Below are 27779 nucleotides of genomic sequence, written 5' to 3' on the forward strand. Positions count from 1 at the left end.
GTCGCGCAACTGCCGCCCTCGTGAGGTTTGACACAGACTCCATGTCAAAGACTCATGGGAGATGTAGTTGTTGTGTACTAAAAATAAAACTGCAGCTCGCCTGGCCTCTCCCGTGAGACGTCCTCGCTGTGAACGGCTTCTAATCAAAATCAAGACCGCCAGTCAGCTGTGAATGAACAAAAATATTCAAACAATTATCAAAAGGTGTAAGTGACTGAGCACATTTTATTTAACTTTACAGAAATCTTCGTGGAGACATACCCAAAAGTAAACACATTCCTCTTCAGTTTGTCAAATGCAGCTGGCTGTAATGCATCTCCTGCTGTTCCAGGAACATTATGTGAATGTATTACTGGGAAGTAAAAATGTGCACGCCGGCACATCACTGCCATTTCCACTTAAAATGCAATCAGGATTTGAATATCTTAACATTTCACACAAATAAGCTGAAAATGTCTTGTGCTTTAAGGCTCTGCAGCAATATAGCAGTAGGTTAGCATTCCTGGAACGTTCAATCACCATGCAGATAATTTTCACGAGCGCCACTGAATCATGAAGGACACTTAAGTCGGCGATGTGATCAAAATACAGACGCGCTACTTGGGAGTTTGTTGAAGATAGTGACACAGCATTGTCCATTTGTTTGCCCTCTGCTCCGCAGAGTCTATGCAGCTTCCTGTTACATACATGCCATGACTACTTTATTAAAAACATCCCCCAGAACAGGCTGCTCTCGTGGTGTGTGATATGATTTCTAACATGAAACAAGCAGGTTGAGGGATCAAGCACAGCTCGGAAAATAATCTGAATCACCCAGAGGCTTAAATAAGGGCTCTGAGTGTCATATGTTTCCCACCAAACAATTATATAAAAACAACATGACAGTTTCAACCAACAGTTGTAGAAAAAAAAAGAAAAAAATACAACAATTTGTGTGCTATAGACCGGAAAACACCTCAGTCAGCCTGGAAGTAGATGGACTGTAGCTGCGGACGAGCACCAGGGCCCCATTCAGTTACATAATAAACTGGTAGCTGAATGTATAGTGCCATCATGTGCTTAGCTGCATTCATTACAATGGCATTTCTTTTTAAATCAGAGGCATTCAAATGGAGGCATGTAAAGAGCCTTGTTAGAAAAAGCTAAAGTGATGTTTTCATATGTATAATTATAAAATTAGCATCATAGCATTCTCAGCATAGCAGGCATTATGACAGTGATCCTATAGTTTGTCATCTCTATGGTAAATGCTTCCTTTTTCTTTGCTGGAGAATGATGGTGATCTACAAACTACATCAGTGGTTTGTGTCTGTAAACTGAAATGTAGGCTAATCACTCGGTGGTCAGTCTTCTCCGTGTCTCTCTCAGAGCACGTGTTGCAGAATGAGAAGCAGAAGCCCCAGGTTGTGAAGGAGAGGCAGCGAGGAGCCTCGGTTGCTGACGCCCCTCGGGTGGGACTGATTCGGCCTCCTCACGCTCCTCGTGCGAAGCGTGGTGGTTTTCTTTGTCTGGGCAAAGGGGCTCTCTGTGGTAAAGAATTGATCTGTGGGCAGGGTCATGTCAGCCCCGATGGGTGTTTCGGTAACAAGGCCCGTGTCAGAAAAAGGGGATGTGAGTGAGTCACTGGGTGAGTCTTCGTCGGTACCAGGAAAGAGATGAGGATGAGTGTGGAGCATGTGATCCTGGATGCTGACTGGTGTGTCTGTGAACGGGTGATGTTCCATCTGGGTGTGTGGGGGAGCAGACACAGACAAGTACCACCACTCGGTAACGCCGGCCCCCGGGGGCAGGGAGCTCACGTCCTGGGCACCCGCTACCAACGGGGGCAGGTTGTAGGAGGCAAAGTGCCACCCTCCAGTCCTGCTAGGCTGCGCCCCCCCACAGACTGACTCGGTGTGGCAGGGGCAGCCCAGGACGCGGGCGGGGGTGTGCTGAGTCCAGGACAGCACGTAGGTGATGTTGTGGTAAAGGTGACAGGCCCAAGGGTTGCTGCCCAGAGCGATGACTCTGAGTGACGTCACCTGGTCCAACACTCCAAAGGGCAGGGTGGTAAAACGGTTAGCGTGCAGGTAGAGGTGAGTTAGTCTGGGCAGCCGGTCCAGGGAGCCGGGCAGCACCTTCACCAGCAAGTTGTGCGAGAGGTCAATAGCCTCCAGGTGCATGGGCATGTTGGTGGGCAAAGTCCAGAAGTGGTTGTGACTCAGGTTCAGGGTGCACAGGTTGATCAGCGTGTTGTTGATGAAGGTGGCCCGCTCCAGCTTGTTGTTGGAGAGGTCCAGCAGTCGCAGGTTCCATTGATAGGCGGTGTCGTTCTTGTCCAGCAGCTGGAGGTGGTTGGAGGCGGCGTGGAGCTGCCAGAGCGAGCGAGGCAAGCCGGCTGGCAGGCGGCTCAGCCGGTTGTGAGACAAATCGAGGACGCGGAGATGGGTGTACACGGTGAGCCGCTGGTCCAGGTGCTGGAAGCGGTTGTGGGACAAGTTGAGGGAGCGCATGTTGTGCTGCAGGCCGTCGGGCAACTGTCTCAGACCCCTCCAGGAGCAGTCCACCTCCCTGTGGCTGCGGCTGCAGGAGCACATGGGGGGACACACGGCCAGGGCGTGCTCCCCAAGCAACGACCCAACCAGGAGGCCCAGGAGGGCGGCTGAAGGGGAAACCCTCAGGAGAACATACCTGCTAAGAGAAAGGCAAGAGGGCAAGGGTATTAGTGTTTGTCCTGCACCACTACCTTCAAAAGTCACATGTGCTGTGCTTGGTGAATACTTGCAGGAGAAGCTTGGTAACAACCTCTTTACAGCCCCACCCTCTCTTTCTCCCTTTGATTTATTTTTGTGTATTTTCTGCTAGTCTGCATGTGTTGTTGTATTTGCTTCTTGTATTTTTCTCTCACACACACAGAGATATGATATGTGTTTGCCCCTTTTCCGATCCCTCAGATTCCCTGATCAGTTGCCCCTGGCTGTTCATTGGTTATGGCTAAGGGGTAAGGGTGAGAGTGAGAGTGAGAAAGCTCCCCTTCCTTTTATATTATTATTTTATCTTATCTCATTTTATTTTTTTATTTTTTTTTGTTTATTTGATGCTACTCTGCATGTGTTGTTATATTTTCTTGTTATATTTCTCAGTCTGTCTTATTTTATTATACAGGACATTGGTCGACTGCAGTTGTTTTTAAATGTGCTATATAAACAAACTTTCTCTTGTGCTGCATGTTTATTGTACACACACACAAACTGACTGCCCTAAATTGTGTACCTCCCATGTAGCATGTACATTACATGCAAAGACTGACTCAGCAGGCATGTATCAAGGATGCAGCAGCAGCATTTTTTATGCACCATTAGCCCTGGATTGAAATGTGCCTCTAATAACTGATAAACGTTTGTGCTGATGTGTAAGGGGATATTCAAGTCTTTTTTTTTTTCTTTTTTTTTATAAATCATTCATTCATTCACTGCAAAGGATGAGAAATCCCTGTAGTCATTTCCCTGGCATCAGTTTGCGTGTTCAGTCATCAGTGGCTGTCAGTGCAGTCGGTCCCATGGTCTCAGAGGAGCATAACTAGCTCAATGGATGGGTTTTAATATTGACTCCACGGAGGACTCATGCATCAGCTGGTCCAAAGGCAGGCAGGGGGGAAAAGAGACAGAGAAGGCAGCCAGTAGTGCTGCACTGCTGAAACAGCAGTATACTGTATGTGAGCCAGGGTGCGACAGAATGTGTGTGTGTGTGTGGGTGTGTGTGTGTCTGTGTGTGTGTGTGTGTGTGTGTGTGTGTGAAAAGAGTCTTTACATCTGTTCATAACTTACCTTCTCATCTTATCATTCCAGTCACTTTTCTCTCCTTGCTCCTCTCTCCTGTCCTGCTGTGAAGCTAAGGACCAGCTGCTGCTCTGCTGAAGGTGAATCTGTTTCCCCCCCTCACAGATTTGGACTCTTGCTCACTTCACTTGTCCAGTGCAGCGTTTTTTTTTTTTTTTTTAGGCGGCCTTCTCTCTGCCTCCCCTTGCTTTGGTCCTTTTTGTCCTCTTTGAAGAAGCGAGAGTTGATACTGCCTCCTGTATGTGGATCTTTTGGGTTAGTGCGATCAGGCACTGCAGGCTCTGTGTGCTTACTCTAGTGCTGTAGAAGTGCAGAGATGGGAGGGGTGGGGTGCTGGTTTTAGGAGGGGGGGTGAGGAGAAATGGAGCGCATGACGGAGGGGGTCCCCTGCATACAAGGCTGCTGCAAGGGAAACTCCTCAGCTCATGTTAAATGCAGCAGCCTCCGAGAATTAATTCTGCATTTAAAGTGACAGATATCATTGTGGTCTGATGAATTTACTAATATCAATTATCAGATATCACCTAAATCACAACCCCCCCCCCCTCTGTGAAGTATCCCCTCACAGTCAGACCGAGCTGCGATTGGCTGTTGTTCTCCCTGTGTTCATTTTAGAGGTTGTCACAAAAATAAACTCTAAAGAGATTTATTGCAGAGGACTGTCCTTCACTGCAGCTTCCTACCTGTCATCAGCAATACAGCCGACTCTCCATCCTACACTGCATTGCTGTATCGCTAGCACACACATTACCTTCACTGCTGGGGGACAGATGTTTGATGCAGATGTGGTTCAGGGTTTAACCTTATAAAATTAGACAAATTTGCACATATCATTGTAGATGATCTGGACTTATGCAACCGTGCAGCTGAGAGGACAGCATCATTCTGTCTTCATTTTGTGCCTCTTTTGCAGCACTTTGGTTATTTCCTCACTCTGTCTGTGCTTTCCCCTCCGGCCCAGCCTCATGCAGAGGCTGCAGTGTCGTGACAAGGGAAAACTATACTCAAAGACTTTTCAATAAAAGGTGCACATCCATGGGGACGTCACAAGCAAGTGGAGGGAGAAATATCTGCACAGGGCGGCGGAAGCCACTCCATATTGGTTTGTTGAAAAGGACTTTTGTGTGTCCTTTGTCAGCCCGGGCCGAGGTGAAAGAGAGTGTTCTCTTGGAGTTGAGTGGCACTGCCCGGAAGAGGCACATTCTCTGCTTGCTAATTAAGTCGATCTCTCTCTCTCTCTCTCTCTCTCTCTCTCTCTCTCTCTCTCTCTCTCTCTCTCTCTCTCTCTCTCAAACACACGTACACACACTTGTCTCTATAGTTGTGAGAGGACACTTATTGACATAATGCATTCCCTAGCCCCTTCCCTTAAACTTAACAATCACAACTAAATGTCTGACCCTTACCCAAACCTAAACCCTTTTCTAAGGCTACCCGAAAAACCAAGTGTCATCCCTCAAAACGGCCTTCGAATTTATGAGGACGAGTTCTCACAATGATGGTATTGAACTAAAACTGCCCCTCATAACTATAGATATGTGAAATGCACACACACACACACACAAACACAAACACACACACACACAAACAGCACACACACACACACAAACACACTCAGACACACATACACATGCACATGCACACACACACACACACACACACACACACACACACACACTCAGACACACATACACACACACACACACTCACACACACAAACACACATACACACACTCACACACACACACACACACACACACACACACACACACAAACACACCCAGACACACAATCACACACACACACACTCACACACTCACACACACACACACACACACACACGCACACACGCACACACGCACACACGCACATACACACACAAACACACACTCACACACACTCACACACACACTCACACTCACTCACACACTCACACACACATACACAGTGCTACACCTCAGTAGAGGAGTCAGCTTCAGCTTTGCTTGACTTCGGATCAGTAGCTTCCTCTTGAGGCTTTGAGGACAAGGACTTTTCTGTGTCAGGTGTCTCCTTCTTACTCTCGTCACCGTTTTCTTCCAGCTTCTTCTTGTTCTCTTCTCCCGTTTGTCCATCCACGCTTACCTTCTTGCCCTCTTCCTTGTTAGCACCATCACTCTCCTGTGTTTGACTGAAGTCAGTCATCAACACCTTGGTCTCTTTGGCCTCCGGCCCTGATCTGCTTTTGTTCCTCCTGGCAGATCCCATCCAGAACTCAGAGTTGCTGATCAGGTCAGCGTCGCCGCTCAGCGCCTGGAGGCGTCTGCTGAGGTGCCTCACCTTACACGTCAACATCAGACTGGAGACCAGCAGGACGGTGCAGACTATGATGAGTCCGCCACTCACCAGGTAGAGTGCGTGACATTCCCTTCTGTAGGTCCCCCAGTGTGGCGCGACAGTGGTGGTGGTGGTGGTGGTCTTGGGCGGAGGGACAGAGGTAGCTGCAGGGCTGCGACTGCTGGAGAGCACGGAGACAGTTGTGAACGTCTCGCTGCTCCTCAGGCTGCTGGCCTCAGACGTTTCAGCGGTGATGAGATCAGGTGATGTGGATGCTGAAATGCTGCTTTGTGCGGTTGAGAGATGAGTTGTATTCTCCTTGATGCCATCAGCTCCACACAGACGTGCAGCCAGGATTTCTAAGCAGTAAAACAGGAGGAGGAGGCCGTTCATGTTGGTATCTGAGGAGACAAGGGAAAACACGGGAAATTTGGATTAAAAATTTCTTTTAACATTGAGTATTCGCTCCTGGTTACAACTGATTTGTAGTAAATGTCAAACTATTGGAACTGATAGTCATTGATTTAAAAGGCTTCGTAAATTACATGACAGTGAGCGGAAGGTTCTGATCATTATGATGCATTATCCCACAGTTCATGGGATCACGGTCAGCAGCAGCGTGGTCTAATGTACATTTCATCAGTGTGATCCTATAACACTGATTTAGTTTTGAATTTATAGTTATGATGCTGATATTATTTTGTTTGTACCGAAATTGTTGATAAAGTTTTGTAGTTTTTCTAGTTTCTTTTTCACACCTTTTCTGACATTTAAATTTGTAAAATTCCCACCATCAGGCTGAGAGCCTTGTTTGAATAGTCATAAAGACATAATTGTAATTTTATGACACTGAAACTGAAGTAACCAAACTCAAAATGGTGATGAAGTGTTCTTAGTTCTGCCTGAATGAGTGCACTTTGTTTCTATTAGAACTTCTCGTGTTCCAAAATGAGGAACTGTGATTGTTTACGCATTTCATCACTTTTGTATCGGCATGAATACATAATTGTGATTTTCTGTCCCTGAAACCAAAGTAACCAAACATATCTGTTGTAAACCAGTCAAAAAGCAACAAAACAATGTAATCCAAAGATAAAAAAAGTACAGTGATAATTACTATAATTCTTAAACTAACAGGTTTCTACCTAAAAGTATGTATTAATAAAAGATATAATCACTTACCCTGTTCTTGATGCCAGACGAGAAAGGTGTCATGTGAACAAATATGTCAAAGCTGTGATGTGGGTACAGAGAGAGATCAGCGATGTGTGAACCATCTGTGAGACAATGACAGTAAATTCCAAAAAGGGGCACACACACACATGACGCTGTCTCGCTCTTACTTCTCTATTTTCTCTATAAGAAGAGAAGGAAGTGGCTTCTAGTGTCGTGTGGTTATCACAAAAAACATCAGTGGAGTGACTGGCTATAAAAAAAGTTGTGGGTAAGCGCAGAAAATAGTCTCACGATACATCTGACTAACGGACCATGGAGTATTTATAAAATGCAACACAACTTGCACACGTCTTCAGCTTTCCCTGTGGCCTACGGGTTTTTAGTCTGAGCCACAGATGCCACAGTTAGTGGGGTGCATCTCTGAAGACATGTTACCTAATACATGTGGCAAAGACAAATGGAAAGTGTAGAAAATGTACTCTACGTTAGATCCAAGAATATGTACGAGGCCGTGTTCAACATCGTGCCCTCTCATAGAAATTTGTGTTGCCATGGTGAGGTGAGACAACAAACATTATTCATAATTTCTGTTGATTTCAATAGTATTTTTTTTTTATTTGCAGTTCCCCATTGAGTTTCCTCTGCAACTGCAAATGTGTGTTTCCTCTCAGATTTACAGTTATTTCTGCACATTTGACAAAGAGAAAAGCTTAATTTGGAAAGTGGCGTCATCCCTGCAGAGGACGCCAGCAACATCCACGGCAGCTTTCAGTACCCAGCACACTCTGCGCTCCCTTAAGTATCTGCATCTTACTGCTGGGACTGAGGCAAAGACGTCGGAATGGCGTCTTGCCGCTGTGGTCCTTCGTCATCGAGCTGTTTATTAACGCGGCCATCCAAAAGAAAGGGGCAGTAAATCAAGAGCGACGTGAACACAAATCTGCGCTGCTGATATCGGCAGGCGTCTTGTTATTCTTGTTCAGACAGAAGGACGGAGGCAAGGTCACGAGCTGCGCACGACTAATGTAACAGGGAGGGTTATAAATTACTGTGACTGACTGAACGTAACAAGTTGATATGCTGTCGTAAAAACCCAACATAAATTCATTTATTCACAGGATCAGTTATTTGTCATGACACAGCAGCAGTTGTCACAGTTGCTCAGTAAACGCAGTGAATAACCAGTGTAAGAGTTAAGAGGGAAACATCTCAATATGAAAATGAAATATGTATTTATTGACCCAAATACTGTAGATCAGTCCTTTCAGCCCACAATCCCTAAAATAACTGGGCCAGAGCCTTGTGACCCAGGTCATTCCATGTGCTGCTGTACATTAACCTGCTGCAACTGATGCTGTTGCTAGTCTTTCATTTTCATCATCATGATCCTGGAGATAAAGAAAATCCGATGGCTGGTGATTATTTGAATTGTAACTCATATAATGTGTAGCTTTTGTAACATTATTGGCTAAAATATAACAATTTGTTGATTTTATTTGCTTCCTGGAAACCATCTTGTGACCCTCTCTCTGTGTCTCACGATCGCCTAGAGGGTCCCGACCCCTAGTTTGGAAACCAAAACAAACACTTTCAGTTGATTGTTTTTTTTGTTGCTATAACTTGTGTTTGTTGCATCATTTTCTTTTGCCATAACTTTTAAATTATGTTTTATTTGATTTGCTGTCTTTGATTTCACCCTAATTCGCTTCTTTTGTTTGATGCCTTATTTTAATAAGGCATCTTTGTGAATAACTTTGAAACGGCTGTTTTGATAGGCTCTATAAATGAAATTCCTAAGTTATTAACCAACCTTGTTACAGTTAATTCTGCTTCTATCATGGAGGAGGAGGAGGAGGAGGAGGAGGAGGAGGAAGAGGAGGAGGAGGAGGAGGAGGAAGACGACGAAGAGGGCATTATTTAGTTAAGTATGCATGAGGAAGTGAGAGCAGAGGAAATACAGATGACTTCATCGCCACACCCTTGATGGAAAGTCCGATGTGTCAGTAGGTACAATCTCAGTGTTGTGTATTTGTCCTCATAGCCAATCAAAGGGCATTTGTGCTTATGTGTGTGTGTATATATGTGACACCTTTGTTTAGTCTGTGTGTAACTTCACCCACCGTAAATAACTGACCTGGTGGATGTGATGCCTGACAGCCTCATTAAGGAAAATCCCCAGACCATCAATTGATGGCTGACAGGTGGAGTCGTGGGTTCATTCAGCAAATGTCAAAATGGCCTAGTGAAAGCTCTCTCTCTCTCTGTGTGTGTGTGTGTGTGTGTGTGTGTGTGAACCAGGTTTCACATCACACTTGCTGACTGATGTGTCGGCTCTTAGGTGAATTTGTAGCCTGCTACAGTTCTAACTTTCCAGCATTAAACATGTTTAATATGTGATTCCACACACGAGTTTCTATTATCAGGTTCGGATTTGACTGACACCCAGGACAGAAAGAGCATTTTGTTTTCCGGCCTCCCAGCAAACGCACAAATACTGGTCACGTGACCCGGTACCAGTTGGAGTCAGAGAGCTCTTACTCGCAGTAGAGGATACAAGGTCCTTTCTTTTCTGCTGGATTGATACCAGTATTCAGAATCAATCCATCATTCTTATTATTCAAAGCCACACTTACGGACGCAGCCTTACTGATAACAGCCTTCAAGGTCTGCATCTGAGCGGTGTTTCTCATTTTCCTGACAGCTCCCAAGGCCTCGCATTATAAACTTTTGATAGATTCATCACTGAAAAGCAACCTCAGCAGAAAGGGGAGAAAACAAGGCAGACTGTTTTTTCTCTGAAGCCTGTGAAGCAGTTTTTAAAAGCTGATAATCCGGAGAAGTTCTTCTAAATGCAGATTCACTGACTTCTTTCCCCCTCACTTTAATTTCCGAGCGGCTTCAGACAGTTAATCTGACAATCACACAAGTTTCAGTGGTTTCCAGATGCAGGAGATAAGAGCTAGTTCTCACACAAGCTGAAGCGCTTGTTCGTTAAAATAGAGAGACGACACGTTCACACCTGAATGACGCACAACACACAAATAGATGCGAACCACTGACCAAAAATGTGCACAACCAAAGTAAAATAACACAACTGCCTCACAGTCTTGGTTCACTCCAAACAACTCTGTAAGGTGCTTGTGCCACCTAGAGGAAGCTGCTGCAATGGTTTCCACAACCTTCCCCTCAAAAGACCTCGGGGGAGACAGAGCAATCTTTTTTCTGTTAGTTTTCTATTTTTTTCAGGAGCTAACCCCCCCCCGATGTGCTCTCAGTATGTAAATAAGCTTTAGCCTCTTCCTACACATTTCAGTGTGATGCCTTTTTTGTCCACGTGAGAGAACACCCCCCCTATTCTCACTCTATTGAACACTTGTCAGACGAACAGATCCATTTGTTAGTTGGTAAAATATATTGTTATGTGCTTTGACTTCCACAGGTTCAACACACATCTTGATCCCAGTTTAATAAGTCTGTTTAATAACCGTTTTAGAATTTTTTTGGTTCCTTAAGATACAAAATAAACAAACTAAACGTGGATACCTGCGCCACTGAATGTCAAAATGTCAAAAAGCCCCATCGTGCATGGAAAAGAAAGTAGAAATCTTGCATCTGATCCAGGGCCGCACCAAAATTTAATTGGATCTTCCCTGACTCATATCTCATCTTTCCACAACATTTCATGGATATCCGTCGTGTAGATTTAGTCTTATCTTGCTTCAAAACAAACAAACAAACCAACCGAAAAAACACAACCTCCTTGGCAGAGGCAAGACTGAAAATGAATTAGATCTGCATATTTTAGGGACATGTTAAATTCCCTGTTCTTGTCTGTATTTTTCTATTTTTCTGTTTAACTTAAAGTCCAGTTTAAATCTCTTCTACTTGCACCTTAAAGATGTTTCAGTTGTTTTTTAATTCATTGCCACATTCACCTCAGGAGAAAAACAGCAGCCTCCATTCTGTGGTTACATGACAAGCCTCATTTTATTGTCTTCCATGGATGAAAACAGAAACTGTGCGAACAGAACAGTAGTCACATGCAATACAAAAATATGAATTTTTACAGTAACATAAAAAACATGTATTGGCCCATTCTAAAAATTGTACAGCTTTTATACAGTATTTTTTTATACATGAAAAAAATATAAATATATACAAATCTGTAATAGCCATAGCAGTACCTATTCAAAAATGTTGTGATGTAGTTTACATATAAAATGTTTGTACAAATATTAGAAGAATCATGTTAATTTTGCTATACATTAAATAATGTATGTACAATTGGATTTTACAACACAACATTTACTGCAGTCTTTCACAAAAACCAACCCGACATATTCCGACACAGTACACTCTTACAGTCGCACATGCACACACACACATACTCACACAACACATAAATACAAGCACCCCAACTGAAGCCAGCAATCACAAACAGTATGCACAAGCGCGCACAAGAGGTAATGTTTTAGGAAGATATAGGACACTTTTGCGCCAGGTTCCTGATTTTTCTTTTTTCTTTTTTGCGCAGACTGAAATCTCTCAACTCCCCGACAGGAGGATCTTTCCAAAGGAACTCATGTTCTCATAAAGTGCACTTTACACTTCAATGGATGGACACGATTGAAAAAGTCTTTAATCATAAATAACCAGCATTATTCTACTCCCCGTGTGGATTGTGGATGATGAAGGGGACATTTCACCTTGTCTCTTTTTCATGTCGACTTTAGCACCTTCATCGGTGTCTCGTTTTCAAAATGCATCCCATAAAACAGTGAATGTAACAGGTTATGCTTCTTAAAGACAAAATATGAGTGAGCATATCACACTGTCCGAGCCTTATAGACCCTCAACAAGTAGAAAAGAAAAGAAAAAAACCACACACTGCAAATATGACTATTCAAAACCAAACTAAACAACAGCAACAACAAAAGACTGAGTTTGTGATTATTTTTCTCCTGTTGACAAAGTGCATATTGTGTCTGGACATGGGGCAGGTCAACATGTCGGCAGGGGCCGTCACTCACAGGCGTGGAAAAGGCCGAGGGAGAGGAGCAGAGAGGCAGTCGCTTTGAGAAGATAAAACTCAAGCGGCCTGTCAAACGCGTGTCAGGCCCTCGGGGGGGAAACATAGATAAATGGACCGGTCCATTTGGGAGTGAGGGTTCACTTTACGTCCAGCGGTGTGCACGCGTGTGTGAGATTATTAAGAACGACCACAATCATGGCAGCGCAGCAGAGAGAAAGGTGAGCGGGGGGGCCGAAGGACAGGGGGCGGAACATCAGCAGGCACGGACCAGGGCGCCACCAGTCAGTCCCAGCACAGACACCAGTTACTCAGAGTCAAGCACAACATCACAGACACGAAACAAAAAACGAGAATGGGGGGAAAAAGGCGAAGAGATATGAAACGAAATATGAAAAAGGAGGGAAAGCACGAAGGAGGATGGTGGTGGTTGTTGTCCCGCTATCCCCCCCCTCGCCCCGCCCCCTGCCACGCCTCAGTCAACCAATCCCCTCTAAGGAAACGCGACGGTTAGACACGGAAGATCAGACCGTGGATTAGTGGAAGCAGTGTCTGTTTTCAGGCAGAGGCAACGCTTTGTTCAATCCTGCAAGAGTTAAGGATTCAGGAGCATGCAAGGCAGACCCAGGCTTTGTTGTGCATTGCTTATGTTTCAGTGCGCCCGCTACAACCTAGATTAGAAGAGAGAAGAAGAAAAAAGACGAGGGAAGAGCAAAGGGGAAAAACACAAACGTTAGACGGTTAGTGGAAGTGAAACAAGTGAAGAAAGCATCATTTGAAAAAAAAGCAGCAAGATATTACACACGTGGTGTGATTAGTTTGAGTGCGTAAAAAAAAAAAAGTTCAGGCTTTGTAAGTGGAATCCAGAAAAAACAAGATCAATTTAAGCATTTTTATATCCAAGCAGACATCTTTAGCTTTTTCTTTTAAACGTTAACCATCATCCAGCCGAAACAAAACTAACATTTAACCACAAAGGATCTAAAGTGAAGCCCTGAACTACTGATTTGAGATTAGAAATAAAGTAGGTCACAGGTTGCTTTAGTGTGAACATGACACAGGTTGTTTGGAAGAAGCAAATCATAGAGAAGAAGCAGAGAGACAGAAGGGAACGTGGTGTGAAGCAAAGCTGTAATGGAGACATGTAATTAAATGTGATGGGTGGGTTTGCATTAACTGAAAGATAAAAAGTAAATCGAGTCTGGTATGGAAATGAACAAAACTGTCAAACTCCTGAAGATGACAGGAAAAGAGGTAAAAACCTGACGAAGAGTTTTTTGGTCCAAACTTTTTCTCTTTATGTCCTTAATTTATTTATTTATGTATTTTTACCTCCGCCAAGGTCGTTATGTTTTTGTTTGTCTGTTTGTTTGTTTGTTAGCAGGATTAAACAAAAGCTACTGGAGGGGATTTCCATGAACCTGGTGGGAGGATACGATTAATCTTTGCTGCGGAACCAGATTTCTTTAAATCACAAGAAGCATTTTTCAATAATTGTTCATTTTTCCGATAATAATGAGTTGTTGAAAATGAAAAAAATGGAATCAAGCACGTTTAGGGGATTGATGTTTATAAATGTGAGAAATTAGTTGCAGATTCAAATATAAATCTGGATCTAGTGAATTTAAATGTTGTTTCATTAAGTGACAGTTGGGCCTGGGCTGAGGTTTATGCTCTTCTGAGTGTCATTCTAGTTTTTGCAATGTTTTAATTTGGTCCTTTCACACGTTGGACAGTTAATGTCAGCTTAAGATGACGATGTGTCATATAATGTCCCGGGCTTCAGTTAGTACAAAGAAATGTGTCACACACGCGTGAGGATAGAAACTAATACAAATCTAATTTTGTCTCTTTGTACATATGTCAGATAATTTATTTTTGCTCTTCCTGACTGCATCTGAACAATCATCCATGACAGCGAGCTACCCAATCGCAGACTACTTAGAAGAGTGAGTCGACATTTCAGTTTCCTGTTACCAAGAATAAGTTAACATCTACGTATAAAAAGCACAAAGTTCACATTTCATTAAAGAGCAGGCAACGGTGGCTGAGACGCTCCACAGTGCAGTGACAGTGCATTCAGGCAGGTGTGACGCTGAAGAGAAACTAGCACATATAACCGTTCAAACCCATTTATATTATCTTATCATGTACAAAATATATCAACCAAATATCCTTTTATATATCTTGTTTATAAATAAGACTAAATAAATAAGACCCCAAGGCTGCTTCACTCTCGCTGCTGGGATCCTCATTATTATTGGCCATTGTACCACAAGGAGTCAGAAGATGCACTGTGAGGTTTTGTTTTCACGTGTCCAGCGTCTCCACATTGTCCCCCTCGCTTTCTGGATACCTACTCTGCAGACTTCCAGAAGTGTCCGGGGTGGGACAGCCTGCGGTTGAGCTTGGGCAGCTTCTCCAGCATGTCGGCCAGCTGGGTGAAGGGCGGCCTGTCTCTCAGGTCGTACGCCCAGCAGGCGGAGAGGATCTCCTGAGGCAGCCACAGGGACACAAACACCTCGGGTCAATCTCTGCACTTCCTTTATATCTCTGCGTCACTGAACCATGGTTGATTATTTGCCGTCTCTTATACAAGTAGAATAACCGTGTGCGTATCTGAATGACTGACACGCCTCTTACTCTACTCACAGTGACCTCCTTGCCCAGGCTGATCTCGGCCAGCACCTTCTTGATGCCCTCTCCGCTCCCCACCTGCCAGATGGTAGCTTCCACATGCTGATTGGTGATTGGCCAGTCCCTCGCTTGAAGCTCATACCAAATGGTGCTGAAAGGGGAGGTGGGGGGAACAGAAGTTTTATTACACTGTAATAGTAAAATAAGCTCCTCTAGGTCTCCATAGCTTTGAGGAGATGTATACTTTTAGCACATCACAATGTCTGCCATTTGCTAAATGTCCGCCTAGCGACCACTCTAGCACGTCAGCTAACAAAGCTGAGGCTGGCGTTTCCTACACGTATTGGACCAATCACAACAAGGTGGGCCAGCTGACCAATCAGAGCAGGGTGTGCTTTATTGGGAGGGGGGGCCTTAAGGGACAGGAGCTGAAAAGAGGAGCTGCAGCACTGAACAGCATGTGAAAAGTTTTCTTGAGATTAAAGCATATAAACCCCAAATTTAAATCATGAATCAGAATACGAGCATAATATATCTTTTGTATTTTAAGTTGACTACTGCAGAACTCACCCAAAGGCGTACACATCAGCTGCGGTGGAGAACGGGAGGCGGTCCTCGTTGTTACCTGGGCTCATCCTGCGCACGATCTCCGGTGCCAGGTAACAAATCCAGCCGTGGGGAAGTTTGAGTTTATTCTCACGCCTGGAAAAAAGAAAGGTGCACACTTTTCAGTCAAAAATAATAAAGATGGCTACTCGTAAACACAAAGGAAGAATGATATAAGTGAGGTGTGTGTTCGAAATGTACTTAAAAAACAAGAGTCTGCAGGAAATCATTTCGTTTTCATGACCAGCGGATTTCGAGGAAGACGCCTGCAGGACTCAGCAGTTATTACAAATCACTAGACCTCCACAGGTAATAGCAGTGTGGCCTGACCAGCCGTTTAGCTGAGGTAGTGGTTTTACTGCCTCTCGAGTGGTGGTGCCTCTCACCTCCCTTCCTGAACGACCCCAGAGATCCCGAACAGCCCGAAGTCCGTGATCACGACCTTATTGGTGTCGTGAAAGACGTTCTTGGACTTCAGGTCCTTGTGAACGATGCCCTTGGCGTGCAGATAGCCCATTCCCTGCAGCAGAGGAGAAACAGCGGCAGATCATTGAGAGTTGTCACACAGGTTTGATGTTGAATCAGACGTGAATGTGTGTGTTCCAGCTGCTTCTGTTCACATTTTGGATCTTTTCAAATGTGCACACAGGATTCTGGTAGTGGATGTTCACAGAAGTTTGCTCAATATACTTTATTCCTTTTGGAGAATTTTTTTTTCCTGTGGCTTTGGCTTTTCATGCAAGAGCAAAATTAAATACATATTCCAAGACCGAAAAATATTTAATGAACCATGTTTAACAGATTTGGTTTTGCTGTTGTAATGATACGGATTTCATGTCTCTTTTAATTAAAAATCTTTCCTGGATTTTAACAAAGCCCATTCCTGGACATGAAATCTTTCACTTCTAAAGACATGAATCAAGGTCTGGATCTCACTAACTCAAAGGCATCAGTGGGAGCTTTGAAAAGATATGAAAGAAGCATTTACCTTTACAATCTCCTGAGCGATTTGTCTGGTCTTGTTAATATCCAAAGTGTTTTTAGTGTCTCTAACGACAGAATACAGCGTCCTCCCTTTACAGAAGCTGCAAGGAAAGAGAGAGGGGGGGGATTAGATTGATGAAAAAACAACAACCCACGTATTAAAGTTGAACCCTCAGGAGTCGCTGATCAAGCCGGTGTGAGGGTAGCGATAGAGAAGAGGACAGAGGCTTCAATAGGTTGTGCTTCCAACAAGTGGACAAAGAATAACCCCACACTATGAAATGAGACTTTTTCTCAGTTTGACCTTTTACATCTTATTTTTGCATCACTTAGAAACTCCCGTCACTCTGAGAATGCAAAGACAGTGACGGCATTTACATTTTCAACTTTGAAAAGCTTTGTGGGGCATGATTGTAGTTCTTCTTAACTTGAAAGCGTTGTTAAACGGCCAAAACAGCATAAGACTCCTTCGGGTCATTTCCAAGGGATGTTTGATATTTTGGTTCTGACCTGGTGATGATGGCGAGGTGCGGTGGAGCCATGCAGGCCCCCATGAAGAGGACCACATTCTCATGTCTGGTCTGCCTGTAGTTCATCACCTCCTTTTTAAAGAGCTTCAGGTGGTCCTGGTTGTTCCCGTCGATCTCCAGAAGCCGTATCGCTACCTCGCCATGCCAGCGACCCTTGTGCACTTTGCCCCAGCGGCCCTGCACGGACACAGAGACACGTCAAATTCAGCAAATGTGCTCAGCACGTGCCACAAATGCCCACTTCCAGAGTCCTCACCTTTCCGATGAGTTCCCCGAGGTCCAGCTGCTCATACGGGATGTCCCACTCCTGGAGGTAGACGCTGGTCTGGCTTGCCTTGCGGGAGATGGGGCCCTTCCAATGGGTCCCCCGCGAGCTGGGCAGATCGTCCAGCTCGTCGACGTCCAGCTCCCCGTCGGAGCCCATGCTCATCCTGACGTCCTCGTCGTCTTCCTCGTCCTCGTCTTCCTCCTCCTCCTCTTCTTCCTCGTTCTCCTCCTCTGCGTCTTCATCTTCGGCCTCGATGTCCTCTTCCACTTCCTACAAGAGAGTGGGGATGGCTGGTAGTCAGACCAAGCCTGTATAACACCTATTCCTATGAACTTTGACCACTAAACATTCTATTCCAGTTTTAGAAAACCCACTTTGACCAACAAAAATCCACAATTCGTTCAGTTTCTACGTCACATCTGTGCATCAAACCGGCTCCACAGAAGAAAAACTGAATGTTATAAAATGACTCCAGATATTATAGAGGTGACAGTGGGTTGACTATGCTACTCTCAAAATGTTACTGAAGAAAATAAAATAAGTTTCTTTAACCAATCTTTAGAAATCTTTTTTTGCCTTGCAATTGCTGACCTTCAACAGTAGGAGGTGCTGCTGCCCTATCAGCACCATCACTTCCTGCATGCTTGGGTCACAGCTTATTACTTATTTATTTCAAATTAAAGGACACTTCTGAATCTCCACATTTTAATTGTCACATATAAGTTCATAATGGCTCAATCGGCATTATTTAGTATCAGAAAAGGCCTAGAAACAAGTGTTAATGGAGGATCCTATTGTTCTTTAAATCAATTCTGTAAAAATGTCCTTTAGGTTTTATCCTCCGAGTTCAGCTTTGTGCTGCTGTCTCGTCAGCATGACTCATCTGGTTAGATTAATAACGTCACCACCTCAGCCCTACAGCCGCCAAACAGGTCAGCCTGGTTCCAGTAAACCAACCTCAGAGAGAGGATGTTTGTTTTTGGTTGATGCCAGGCCACTCATGTGGAAATCATTTACAAGAAAACAGTCATCTGGGGTTTTTTAAAGACATGAATAGCCGCAGCTATCACATGCCTGAGTAAATAAATGAATATATTATGATTTCAACTGCCCAACAGCGTCTGAGAGAAATGAGTTTGACACCTGCTGCTCGGCTTTGATAGATGATATTCAATTCTTGTTTTGGTGCCATAACAAACTTCCAATGTGACGATGGTCTGAGTCTAAATCAGACCATCATGTGGTGAAAACTTGAGGTTGGTAAAACTCTCAGTCCTTCAACTCATTTAATTTCTGAGTGGCGGCTGTGGCTCAAGAAGAAGAGCACAAGGTCGGCGGTTCAAACCCAGTCAGCCCTATTCCACATGTCCTTGGGCAAGAAACCTGATCAGAAACCCCTGATGGCTGAGAAAGTGCTGTCAGTTGATGCACTGTATGAATGTGTGTGAGTGGGCGAATGGCAAAACTGTACTGATAAGAGATATCACTTGTCATCAAGACAGGAAAATCACTTCATAAATACAGAGCATTTACATTTCAGAAATATCAGAAGTGTGCATCATCACCTCTTCGTCTTCATCTTCAACCAGCTCAGCGTGCACGTCGTCCGATTGCTCTGTCCCACTGCTATGGTGCACAACATGAACAACAGAGAGGTAAATACCAACAAAAGACAACATTTACTTTCTGTTTTGAACACAATTATTAAATCAACTTGATTTTATTGGAACAGAAATGTCTTACACGGTGTCTTGTAGGACGTCAGGGTGCAAATGAACAGGACTGGAGACATCTGCAGAGAAATATACCAGAGTTTAGGAATAAATGAGAAGAACAATCCGTCTGTTCCTTTTGTGTTTCCGCACTTCTCCGTTTAGAAAAAAGCTGCACGCAGAACACGACATCTCATGCAGTTCCCCACTACCACCAGCAGATGGAGTCAAAATGCTGTCAACATGCACAGTGGAAGGATTTGGATCTACACTACCTGCCACAACCCTAACACCAAACATGCAGAGAACAGGGGAGGATTTGGGAGAGTGGGATGATGGGAAACTAGCAGAATGCAGAATGATGTTTTCGGGGGGCCGTCAAACTCACCGGGGAAGATAAACTGCTGTCTATGCTGAAAGTAACAGGCAGCTTTTGCAAAAAGAGACGGGACAGACCATCAGGCACAGCATGGAGGGAGACTCTTGGTTAGAACAACTTTGAATTGACAGATGTTGTAAAAAGTGCAGTTGCTTGTTAGGGTTAACATCATATACACAGAGAGAGAGAGAGAGAGAGAGAGAGAGAGAGAAGTGTGTGAGAGGCCCAGTCTCTTAGAACCTGGAACTTTGATTTAGGAACAGTCCAATTAGGAGAAATTACTGCTACCATGCACATTTTCAGTATGTTCCACATTTCTCCAGGGGTCCATCTGTGTGCCAGCTTACCAGGGAAGTTGAAGCGAATGTCCCGATGACCTTTGGGCGAGGGGTTGGGCGGCGGGGTGGCGCTGGGGGGGTTGCTCTGCTGGAAGGGCGCCGGCGAGGAGGGCGTGGACGAGGTGGTGGAGGACGGGTTGCTGCTGGAGTCCAGCTGGTTCAGCACTGGAGGATGGTCCTGGTGGAGCGAGGATGGACGCAAACAATGTTACTCAGGCCCGACAAGTTATATACACGTTTGAACTAATTGAACTGTGCAATACTCATTTCCTCTCTGTGCGCAATTTCAATATCCTACAATGCAATCATACTACACTTTATATTCCGTTTACATTGTAAATACAATTTTTGTATTTTTCCTATTTCAATGTGGTTACTTTGTTTGATAACTTAATTATTATGTTTACTGGTGTGTTTTTTTTTTACCATCCCCTTTGCATTAAATGGAACAAAAGCATCACTAATTTTAACACTGACTAAGTTTACATGGACTGATTTTAATATTAACCCAAATAACCAATAGTCTGAATGAGACTGCCATGTAAACAGCTTTTTCAGATTTAACCTGAATAAGGGTCGTACTCCGAATAAGCAACATCACATCAAGAGTATTCTGATCTCAGCCACATTATGTTGACATGTTTATGTCTTAATCGCATCATAACGTCCGATTTGAGTTTTCAACATTTTGCAACACTGACATACAGCAGTTACCAACTGCTTGAATACGTAACCACATTTCTGGGGTGAAGGAAAAACCCCGGTTATGCTATGTGATTTATGGGAAAGTATTTGGATGGGCGTTAATATCATAAAGATGATATTTTTAAAAGAGGTCGCAGGAACGTTGCACTTATGATATATTGGAGCTAATGATGACATGAGTCATGATCAGACAGACAGGAATATGAATGGAATATTCTATGAGCAACTCATGTAAACATCATAATGGAAGTAATGTCTTATTCAGAAGTAGGATTATTGGTGTCCATCTATTTTTTTTTTTTCAAAATGTCGTATGGGATCAGGGAGAAGTAGAGGTGATATGAGTTCTAGGAACCAGTGGGGCTTATGGGAAATGTTCCGTAATACAGAAATACAATGTGCTGTAATGCAAAACTCCCAAGTCATCTTTTCTTTAACCTTTTTTGTAATGGCTTTCGGTAGCGTGCCAAACTGCGGGGCTTCTGTGGGCCGATCCACCGGGTTGTTGATGTCAGACGGAACGGACTCAGTCCTCCGGATTTTGGCAACTACAACAGAAATAATGGCAACGTCACAACGTGTGTACACAAATGTAAAACACACACTGTGTCCAGCAAATGCAAATTGAGGATGGACCAAAACTTACTTGGTAGAAAGGAGATTCTGCAGGATGGAGCTTCCTTTGTGCATTTGTTGTGGCACTTTAACCTGCACAGAAAGTGAACAGCACGTGAGATACCCAGGACACCTAGACACACGCTATCTCATGCTGCTGCAAAACCTCCAACAATAACAAAATCACTCCAAGTTGATTGAAGTGCCCTTAAAATAGAAAGTGCTCCACTCACCGGCAGTGTTTGCACTTCACCCCAAACATCATGTTCTTCTGGCACACCTGACATGTCTGGGAGAGCCAGGACCTGGTTGAAAACCTACACAAAGACAAGAGCTTCTGTGAGACCTGCAGATCCACACTGCAGCAGACGTAAGATTCATGTAGTTACTTTCTTAAAGGAGACATATAATGCTTCAGTTTTACTTTCCTCTTGTGAGTTGAGGTATTTCGTGTGTGTCAACGGTCTGCAAAGACCTGAAGCCCCTGAAACACCTCGGCAGTAGTCCGACGCCATTGCCCACATTTGTGTAATCTAGTGGCTAGTCTGGCACGCTCCCTAAAAACCCAGGTAACGCTAGAGCAGGGGCTGACATTTCCTACTTGCTCTGGATTTAGTTGACCAATCAGAGCAGACTTAGCTCTATCGGGCCCGATCGGGCTGTAATAGAACGGCTTGTACGATCAGGTATTCATACATGGAGCGCCTGACCACCGCAGACCCTCATTTTGGCATCAATAGAACCATGGGCTTGATCAAATTATTAAAGAGAGAAGAACCAAAGCTTCAACCAAAAGCTGAAAAGAGGATCATTAGACCATGTAAACCTTTTCAAGTAATTACCCACCTCAATACCTTTAATGATAAATCTGGCTTCTTTTGCTTTATTGGGAAACACACTATGGACAATATTTTGTGATAGAGAGAGATGTACCTGTGTGTGACTGCTAGGCCGATGTCCCTCCTCACTGCTTGTGGGGAGCTGCGATGCACTGCTACATTATCTAGCCGGAGAGGAAGAGATGGAAGAGAAGGGGGAAAGAAGGGAGAAATATTGAGGGGGAGGATGTACATTCAACATTTGAAATAAAGATTTTGAATAAAGATTATAATATAAAAAATATCAGGAGTGGTTATTTTCCCCGACCCCATTAAGCAAAAAATCTACGTAGACAGGTTCAGAGTAGATGTTTGACTCTAAAACACACTCTTTCAGCAGAAATGATCATATGTATACACATTGATGACTCACTCTTAATGGTGCCGTAGTCTTCCATTAGGGTGGGTGTGCCAGGCAGAGTGTAAGGTGCTGTGGTGGGGGCCGGGGTGACCCCTGGCGTGCGCGCCGACCCGGTGGGGTAGCGAGAGGGCAGGTCCTCGCAGCCGTTCCCGTTGACTTGCATATTTAGGAACAACTTGTTCCTCCGAACACATCTGACGACGGGGGAAAGAGAGAAACAGAGTAAGATGAGAATGTGTAGGTCTGGAACGGTCGCAGCAAGATGACGACATATCACCACACGGCCGTGCACGATGCTGGTTATGTAAGGGACAGAGAGAGAGAGAGAAAGCACTGGCACGGGATAACCAGGGTTACATCTTAACACCCAAGATTGAACTCACAAGGACTGAGGCACCAAGCAGTGCCAGTTCTTTGGCTTAGACACACACACACTTGCACACACACGGCCGTGTGCATGTGAGCAATCACAGAAGCAAAGAAAATCCATTAGTTAATTTTTTCCTTAACCTCTGTTCAATCAGCTATCAGACCTGTGACCTGGATGAACTAGCAGGATTCTGCATGTGCGTTAAAGGAGGGAATCTGTGTCTGTCGTATTTACTTCTGACTTAGTCAGTCCCCCCCCCCCCCCCCCCCCCCCCGCTAAGTAAAGCTTTTTATAAACAGACAGGATATTATGGATAAACATGTGGCTTGTTTGTGTGTGTGTGCATCCGATCACAATAGAGAGAGAGAGAGTGAAAGAGAGAGAAAGAGAGAGACAGATGAGGAGAGAGGGAGAGAGGGAGAGAGAGAGGGGTGAGAGATTGTGTTTGTCTTGCCACCTCGGAGCATTAGTCCTAGGAAATACTTCCTGTTTTGACATGACTCATAATCTCTGGGAATCTATGTGGGGATTAGCTCCACGCATACAGTGAGAGCAAAGGAGCAACAGGCAGGATGTGAAATGATGGGAAAGAGGAAGAGAGAGAGAGAGAGAGAGAGAGAGAGAGAGAGAGAGAGAGAGAGAGAGAGAGAGAGAGAGAGAGAGAGAGAGAGAGAGAGAGAGAGTGTGAGCGTGGATCTTAACTCCGCTCTGTGTCCTGAAGCTGTCTAAGACATAGGCGAGAGCAGGACACCTGGACAGATGCTTCCAGGAAAACTGCACCAGCGACTGAAACAGCAGGTGATCGAAAAACACGGCTTCAACAGTAACCTATTTACAGCGATGCTACAAAGAGCACGCTTGGTTACAATGGTCCCAGCAGCCTCTGGTGCTACTTGCAGTTTGATGTTTCAAGAGAATTCCTTTATTTCTGCTAATCTTACAGGTTAAATGTTTAACTTGCAGAGCTCCAGGACAGTTTGTCTCAGTTTGTATTAGTGCTCACCTCTGTGCATCACAGTCATTATAGACGGTGATACAATTTGCATTCACACAGGCTACAGCTCTGACTACACTGCAAGAAGTCAAGTTACTGACTGCCAAGAAAAAAACTAAAAGAATTCATACAATTGAAACAGGAAGTTTAAGAAGCCCTGCTCGGGTGAAGTTTGTTCAACTTCAAGTTGACAAGGTATATTAGAACAATTTCTAATTTTAATTAAACAAAAACCCTATATTGATGTGTTACCAATTGTTGTTATTAATTTTAAGGTAACAATGTTATTTTTTTAGATTAATGGTTTGCCATTTTGGGGGATTAATACATAAAGCGGTTGGTGTGGATGATGTGGATGGTGGATGATCAGATTTAGAAATTAGCAGCAGCATTACTTACTAACCATTATACACATTCTGCAGGTCAAAGAAAATTGCTCACATTAACTATCCATCGATCTATCTATCCATCCATCCATGCATCGATCTATCTGTCTATCTTTATCTACATCTATCTATGAGTGATGGAACTCATTTTAGTGTTAGAGGTTCTGTTAGTAATACATAGAAACCCTCATATCGGTCACCAGACTTCATGAACAGGGGATTTAAGGAAGACTCAGCAAATGAAACTCCACCATCAGGCTGTAACAAGCACATTTACTGAAACTGAAGAATGGTAAAGAGTGAGACACCACAGCTGTTCTCTCATAGAACATTTTCCCACACTCCCCAAAGCCTGTAAACCTGTGCTAACAAAGCCAGCAGTGGCAATCTGTTATAATAACAATGCGATGTGAGGATTCCCACTCAGGTCCACTCTGACCTACTTATGAAAAGCTGCTGTGAGAGGTGAAATCTGTAACAGCCTGTTCTAATCCAAACAGTCGCATCTGACCACCTACTTGTTGGTGGGAGGGTCCTCGATGCGGTTGCCCAGCTGGGACTCGTGGCTTTTGCTGCGCGTCAGCGATATGTTGGGAAGTAGATGCAGCACTTTGCGGGAGGGAGGCGGAGGAGTGCAGGGGGGCTTCAGTCGGTGACGCCTCTTCGAAGGTGGAGTTATGGGTGGGGTGGAGGTGCGTCCGTGGAGGCGGGCCGTGCGAGCTAAGGGCATGGGGAATGGATCTGTGAGGGGGCTTTCGCCATGGAGGTGTGATGCCAGCGCTTCAGGCGTGGGCGCCGCCGACATGGAGCCCGAGCGGTGGTGAGGGAAGGTGGGGCAGGGTGTGGACGGGGTGGAGTGGACGGCGGAGGGTCGGGCAAGAGGCGAGGGGCTGTGAGGACGGAGTGGGGTGCCCAGGCCTGTTAGCTGGTCTGCGGTCAGTAGCGAGCCACTGTTCCTCCTGGTGGGCTCAGACATCCACAGACCGCTGTCTTCCCTCAGTTCACCTCCTGGACACGGAGCAAAAACAAGAGAAGAAACCTCGATGAGAAACCAGGGTGATGCATCTGATCTGGGACGCTTCCAAGGAGTAAACCCACATACCTGATTCAGTGGCACCCTTCAGACAGGAGAGGGCAGCACCGAGTCTGGCACATTCCTCTGAGCGGGACCCGAGTCTTCTCATCGTGTCCCTCACCTGAGTACAAGTCATCTGCAGTAAGGCATCCAGGGACAACTTTGCTTCCACTGCCTGCAGACGAGCAAAGAAGAGGAGATGGAGATAACTGAATAACTGTTCAACAATGTGCAAAAGCATAACAAACATACAATCTATCTCACTGGGAAGTAGTAATAAGAAGATCGGTAATAAATAAAGTATACACAGTAACCAGACCTATGGTGATCATTTGTTAAATATTCAGAAACATCATTTATACTCTTGTATCTAAACTACTAATCAACCCTAGTGTGGCCATAATAGAACTGACATTTGTGTCACAGGATAAAACAAAGACTATGCTTGAATTTGTTTATATAACATCAATAAATAAAAAACACATTTCAGCGTGTGCAGCATCCTGTATCAGTCAGCATTACAGGGTCAAAATGCAATGGCACTAAATAGGTCATTCAACCCTCAGCATGCTTCCTGGAAAATAAGTGGTAATCCTGTTTGTTTGTGGTATTTTTCAAATACTATCTGATTGTGCAGTTTGTGCAGTTCAACAAACAGTTTTATGCTTGCAAAGAAAATAATGCGTCAACACTGAAGTCTGTCAAGAGCAATAAAACTCTCAAGATCAAACATGAGGTTGAATTTAAACAGTGTCAGGGAAGAGTGAATACGTATAACATGGATGGAATCACATATCATAACATTGAGCAAGTAGGATATTCCATTAATAAAGCAGAGCACATAACCCTGACAGGCTACAAGTCAAGATAATAGGACCACAATGTTTATTTGATATATTAATAGAATTTCTATTAATAGAACATTAAAAAAAACATTTCCTTATGGTTTAAGTCGAAACAGATATAAACAAACTCATTTGTACATGTGCACAGCTAATGGCTGAACTGAATACACTGCAGCCTGATTTGCAAAATGTGTAAGTGAGTGAGTGAGAGAGTGAGTGAGTGTTCAAATATATAAATAAAGATATATTTACATGTGTTTTACCTAACACCATGGGATGTTCTATGTAACTTCTGACAGTTATCAGCTTTTTAATGTGAAACAGCTTCATCACAAATAAAAGCTGTAGCAACCTCCACCAAGGAGATAATGTTTTCAGCCCTGCCCGTCTGTTTGTTTTTTTGTTTGCTTGTTTGTAGGGATGTGGGATGGGTCAGGGAAGAAACCTTTATATTCTGGTTCGGATCCACATCAGGGGGGCGGATTTCAGGAATTTTAGAATAAAGGAAAATAAATCATGGATCAGGCCCATTTAAGGAACTGGTTTTCATGAATGTGTGTAATTTGGTGCAGCTTCACTACGTGTCCGTCGTTACTTGTCACACTAATAAAGGGAACGTTCATCAAAACTGTGACTCGGACTTAATAATGCTGGATCACTATTTATGTAATGAATTCAGTCTTTATTGAGGCTAATTGTCCTATAATTGTTAACCTACTTCCACAAACGTCCGACCCTCTTGCAGTGAAGTACGAAGGCCTTTCTCTATTTCCTCTCATTTTCTCTTCTTATCAGCCTTTCATGAGTTTAATCTGTTAAAGTTCATTTGCTGTGACAGTAGCCAAATACCAGCACAAAAACAAACAACTGGTTGGACTCTCTGGATCAGAGCAGGAAATGGGAGATAGTCAGGAGATAGTACTGTGATTTTAGGATGTTTTTTGACAAGGGAACTGCGCAATTGCTTATCATTAAGGTTAAAACCTTGCTCTGAGAGGGCAAACGCTGATCAGAGAAGTAGGGCAAGCTCCCACACTATGTACACACAGTTAGCAAAAAGGACACACACACACACACACACACACAAGGGGGAGTTGATGTGATATTCAAAAGTGCTCGCTGGTTGTGGTTTAATGTTCTTACTGATGGTGTATTTGAATATTGAGAAGCACACGCTGTCGTTAAACTAAGCACTGACACTAGGGATGAAACGCTAATCGGTTTACAGGTATGCAATGGCAAAATTATTGATGGTTTGTTGTGCTGTTTTAATTACAGTAATGGTTTTGTGGCGGAAATAAATGCTCACCTCTACTATCACCAAATTGCGTGCGTTCAACAATCTAGGATATTTCGTCCAGACTTGGGTTTGACTTAACGTATCGAGTCGTCAACTTTCTGTGCCCAGCTCTGATAAATAATTTATATTTTACTATAATTTCTATCGACGATAAATATTTTATCTAAATGCAAGACTTCAGTTTGTGTATCAGTACGTTTTGAACATTTACACCCATTTGAACAATACCAAAATAATACTGATAACCGTGACGTGATACGAATTGTTCACAATGTTTCATCTCCAACTAAAACAGAACAAGAACACATTGTTTCTCCAGTTTACTCATGAACTAGATTAACCACTCTGTTGAATGCCTCCGCAAACAAGGGGCGGACAACCCAAGAACCTTACGCCTCTGGTCACTGGCTGTTGCCGGCCCGGACACATAAAAAAGTACAATTAAGTTTTACAATTT

The 27779-nt window shown here is 44.0% G+C and overlaps 2 protein-coding genes across 3 annotated transcripts in view; both read right to left on the minus strand.

Annotated features, from left to right (window-relative positions):
• Positions 1–200: 200 nt before the first annotated feature.
• Positions 201–7510, minus strand: omgb (oligodendrocyte myelin glycoprotein b). Of its 2 annotated transcripts, none has more exons than XM_053440769.1 (3): positions 7317–7510; positions 3807–6535; positions 201–2670 (listed from the first exon to the last, which is right to left on the minus strand). In XM_053440769.1, the coding sequence occupies exons 2-3, from the start codon at positions 3812–3814 to the stop codon at positions 1365–1367; spliced, it is 1314 nt and encodes a 437-aa protein (XP_053296744.1). In that variant the 5' UTR covers positions 3815–6535; positions 7317–7510; the 3' UTR covers positions 201–1364. The 2 variants fall into 2 exon arrangements, with proteins under 2 accessions (XP_053296744.1, XP_053296743.1); XM_053440768.1 differs by having other exon boundaries at positions 201–2673.
• A 3768-nt stretch (positions 7511–11278) lies between these two features.
• Positions 11279–27779, minus strand: part of ksr1a (kinase suppressor of ras 1a) — a 31079-nt gene continuing 14578 nt past the window's right edge. Inside the window, exons 3-20 of the mRNA XM_053440767.1 lie at positions 25205–25352; positions 24621–25110; positions 22365–22546; positions 22047–22116; positions 21347–21430; positions 21145–21206; positions 20937–21046; positions 19803–19971; positions 19465–19506; positions 19108–19156; positions 18930–18990; positions 17353–17634; positions 17077–17273; positions 16571–16667; positions 15969–16102; positions 15547–15678; positions 14992–15127; positions 11279–14833 (exon numbers count right to left, since the gene is read on the minus strand). Of these exons, the coding sequence (XP_053296742.1) occupies positions 14696–14833; positions 14992–15127; positions 15547–15678; positions 15969–16102; positions 16571–16667; positions 17077–17273; positions 17353–17634; positions 18930–18990; positions 19108–19156; positions 19465–19506; positions 19803–19971; positions 20937–21046; positions 21145–21206; positions 21347–21430; positions 22047–22116; positions 22365–22546; positions 24621–25110; positions 25205–25352 (2583 nt within the window). The 3' untranslated portion in view covers positions 11279–14695. The remainder of the gene's footprint in view (positions 14834–14991; positions 15128–15546; positions 15679–15968; positions 16103–16570; positions 16668–17076; positions 17274–17352; positions 17635–18929; positions 18991–19107; positions 19157–19464; positions 19507–19802; positions 19972–20936; positions 21047–21144; positions 21207–21346; positions 21431–22046; positions 22117–22364; positions 22547–24620; positions 25111–25204; positions 25353–27779) is intronic.

This window comes from Pleuronectes platessa, chromosome 15, assembly GCF_947347685.1.
Source record: "Pleuronectes platessa chromosome 15, fPlePla1.1, whole genome shotgun sequence".
Lineage (NCBI taxonomy): Eukaryota > Metazoa > Chordata > Actinopteri > Pleuronectiformes > Pleuronectidae > Pleuronectes > Pleuronectes platessa.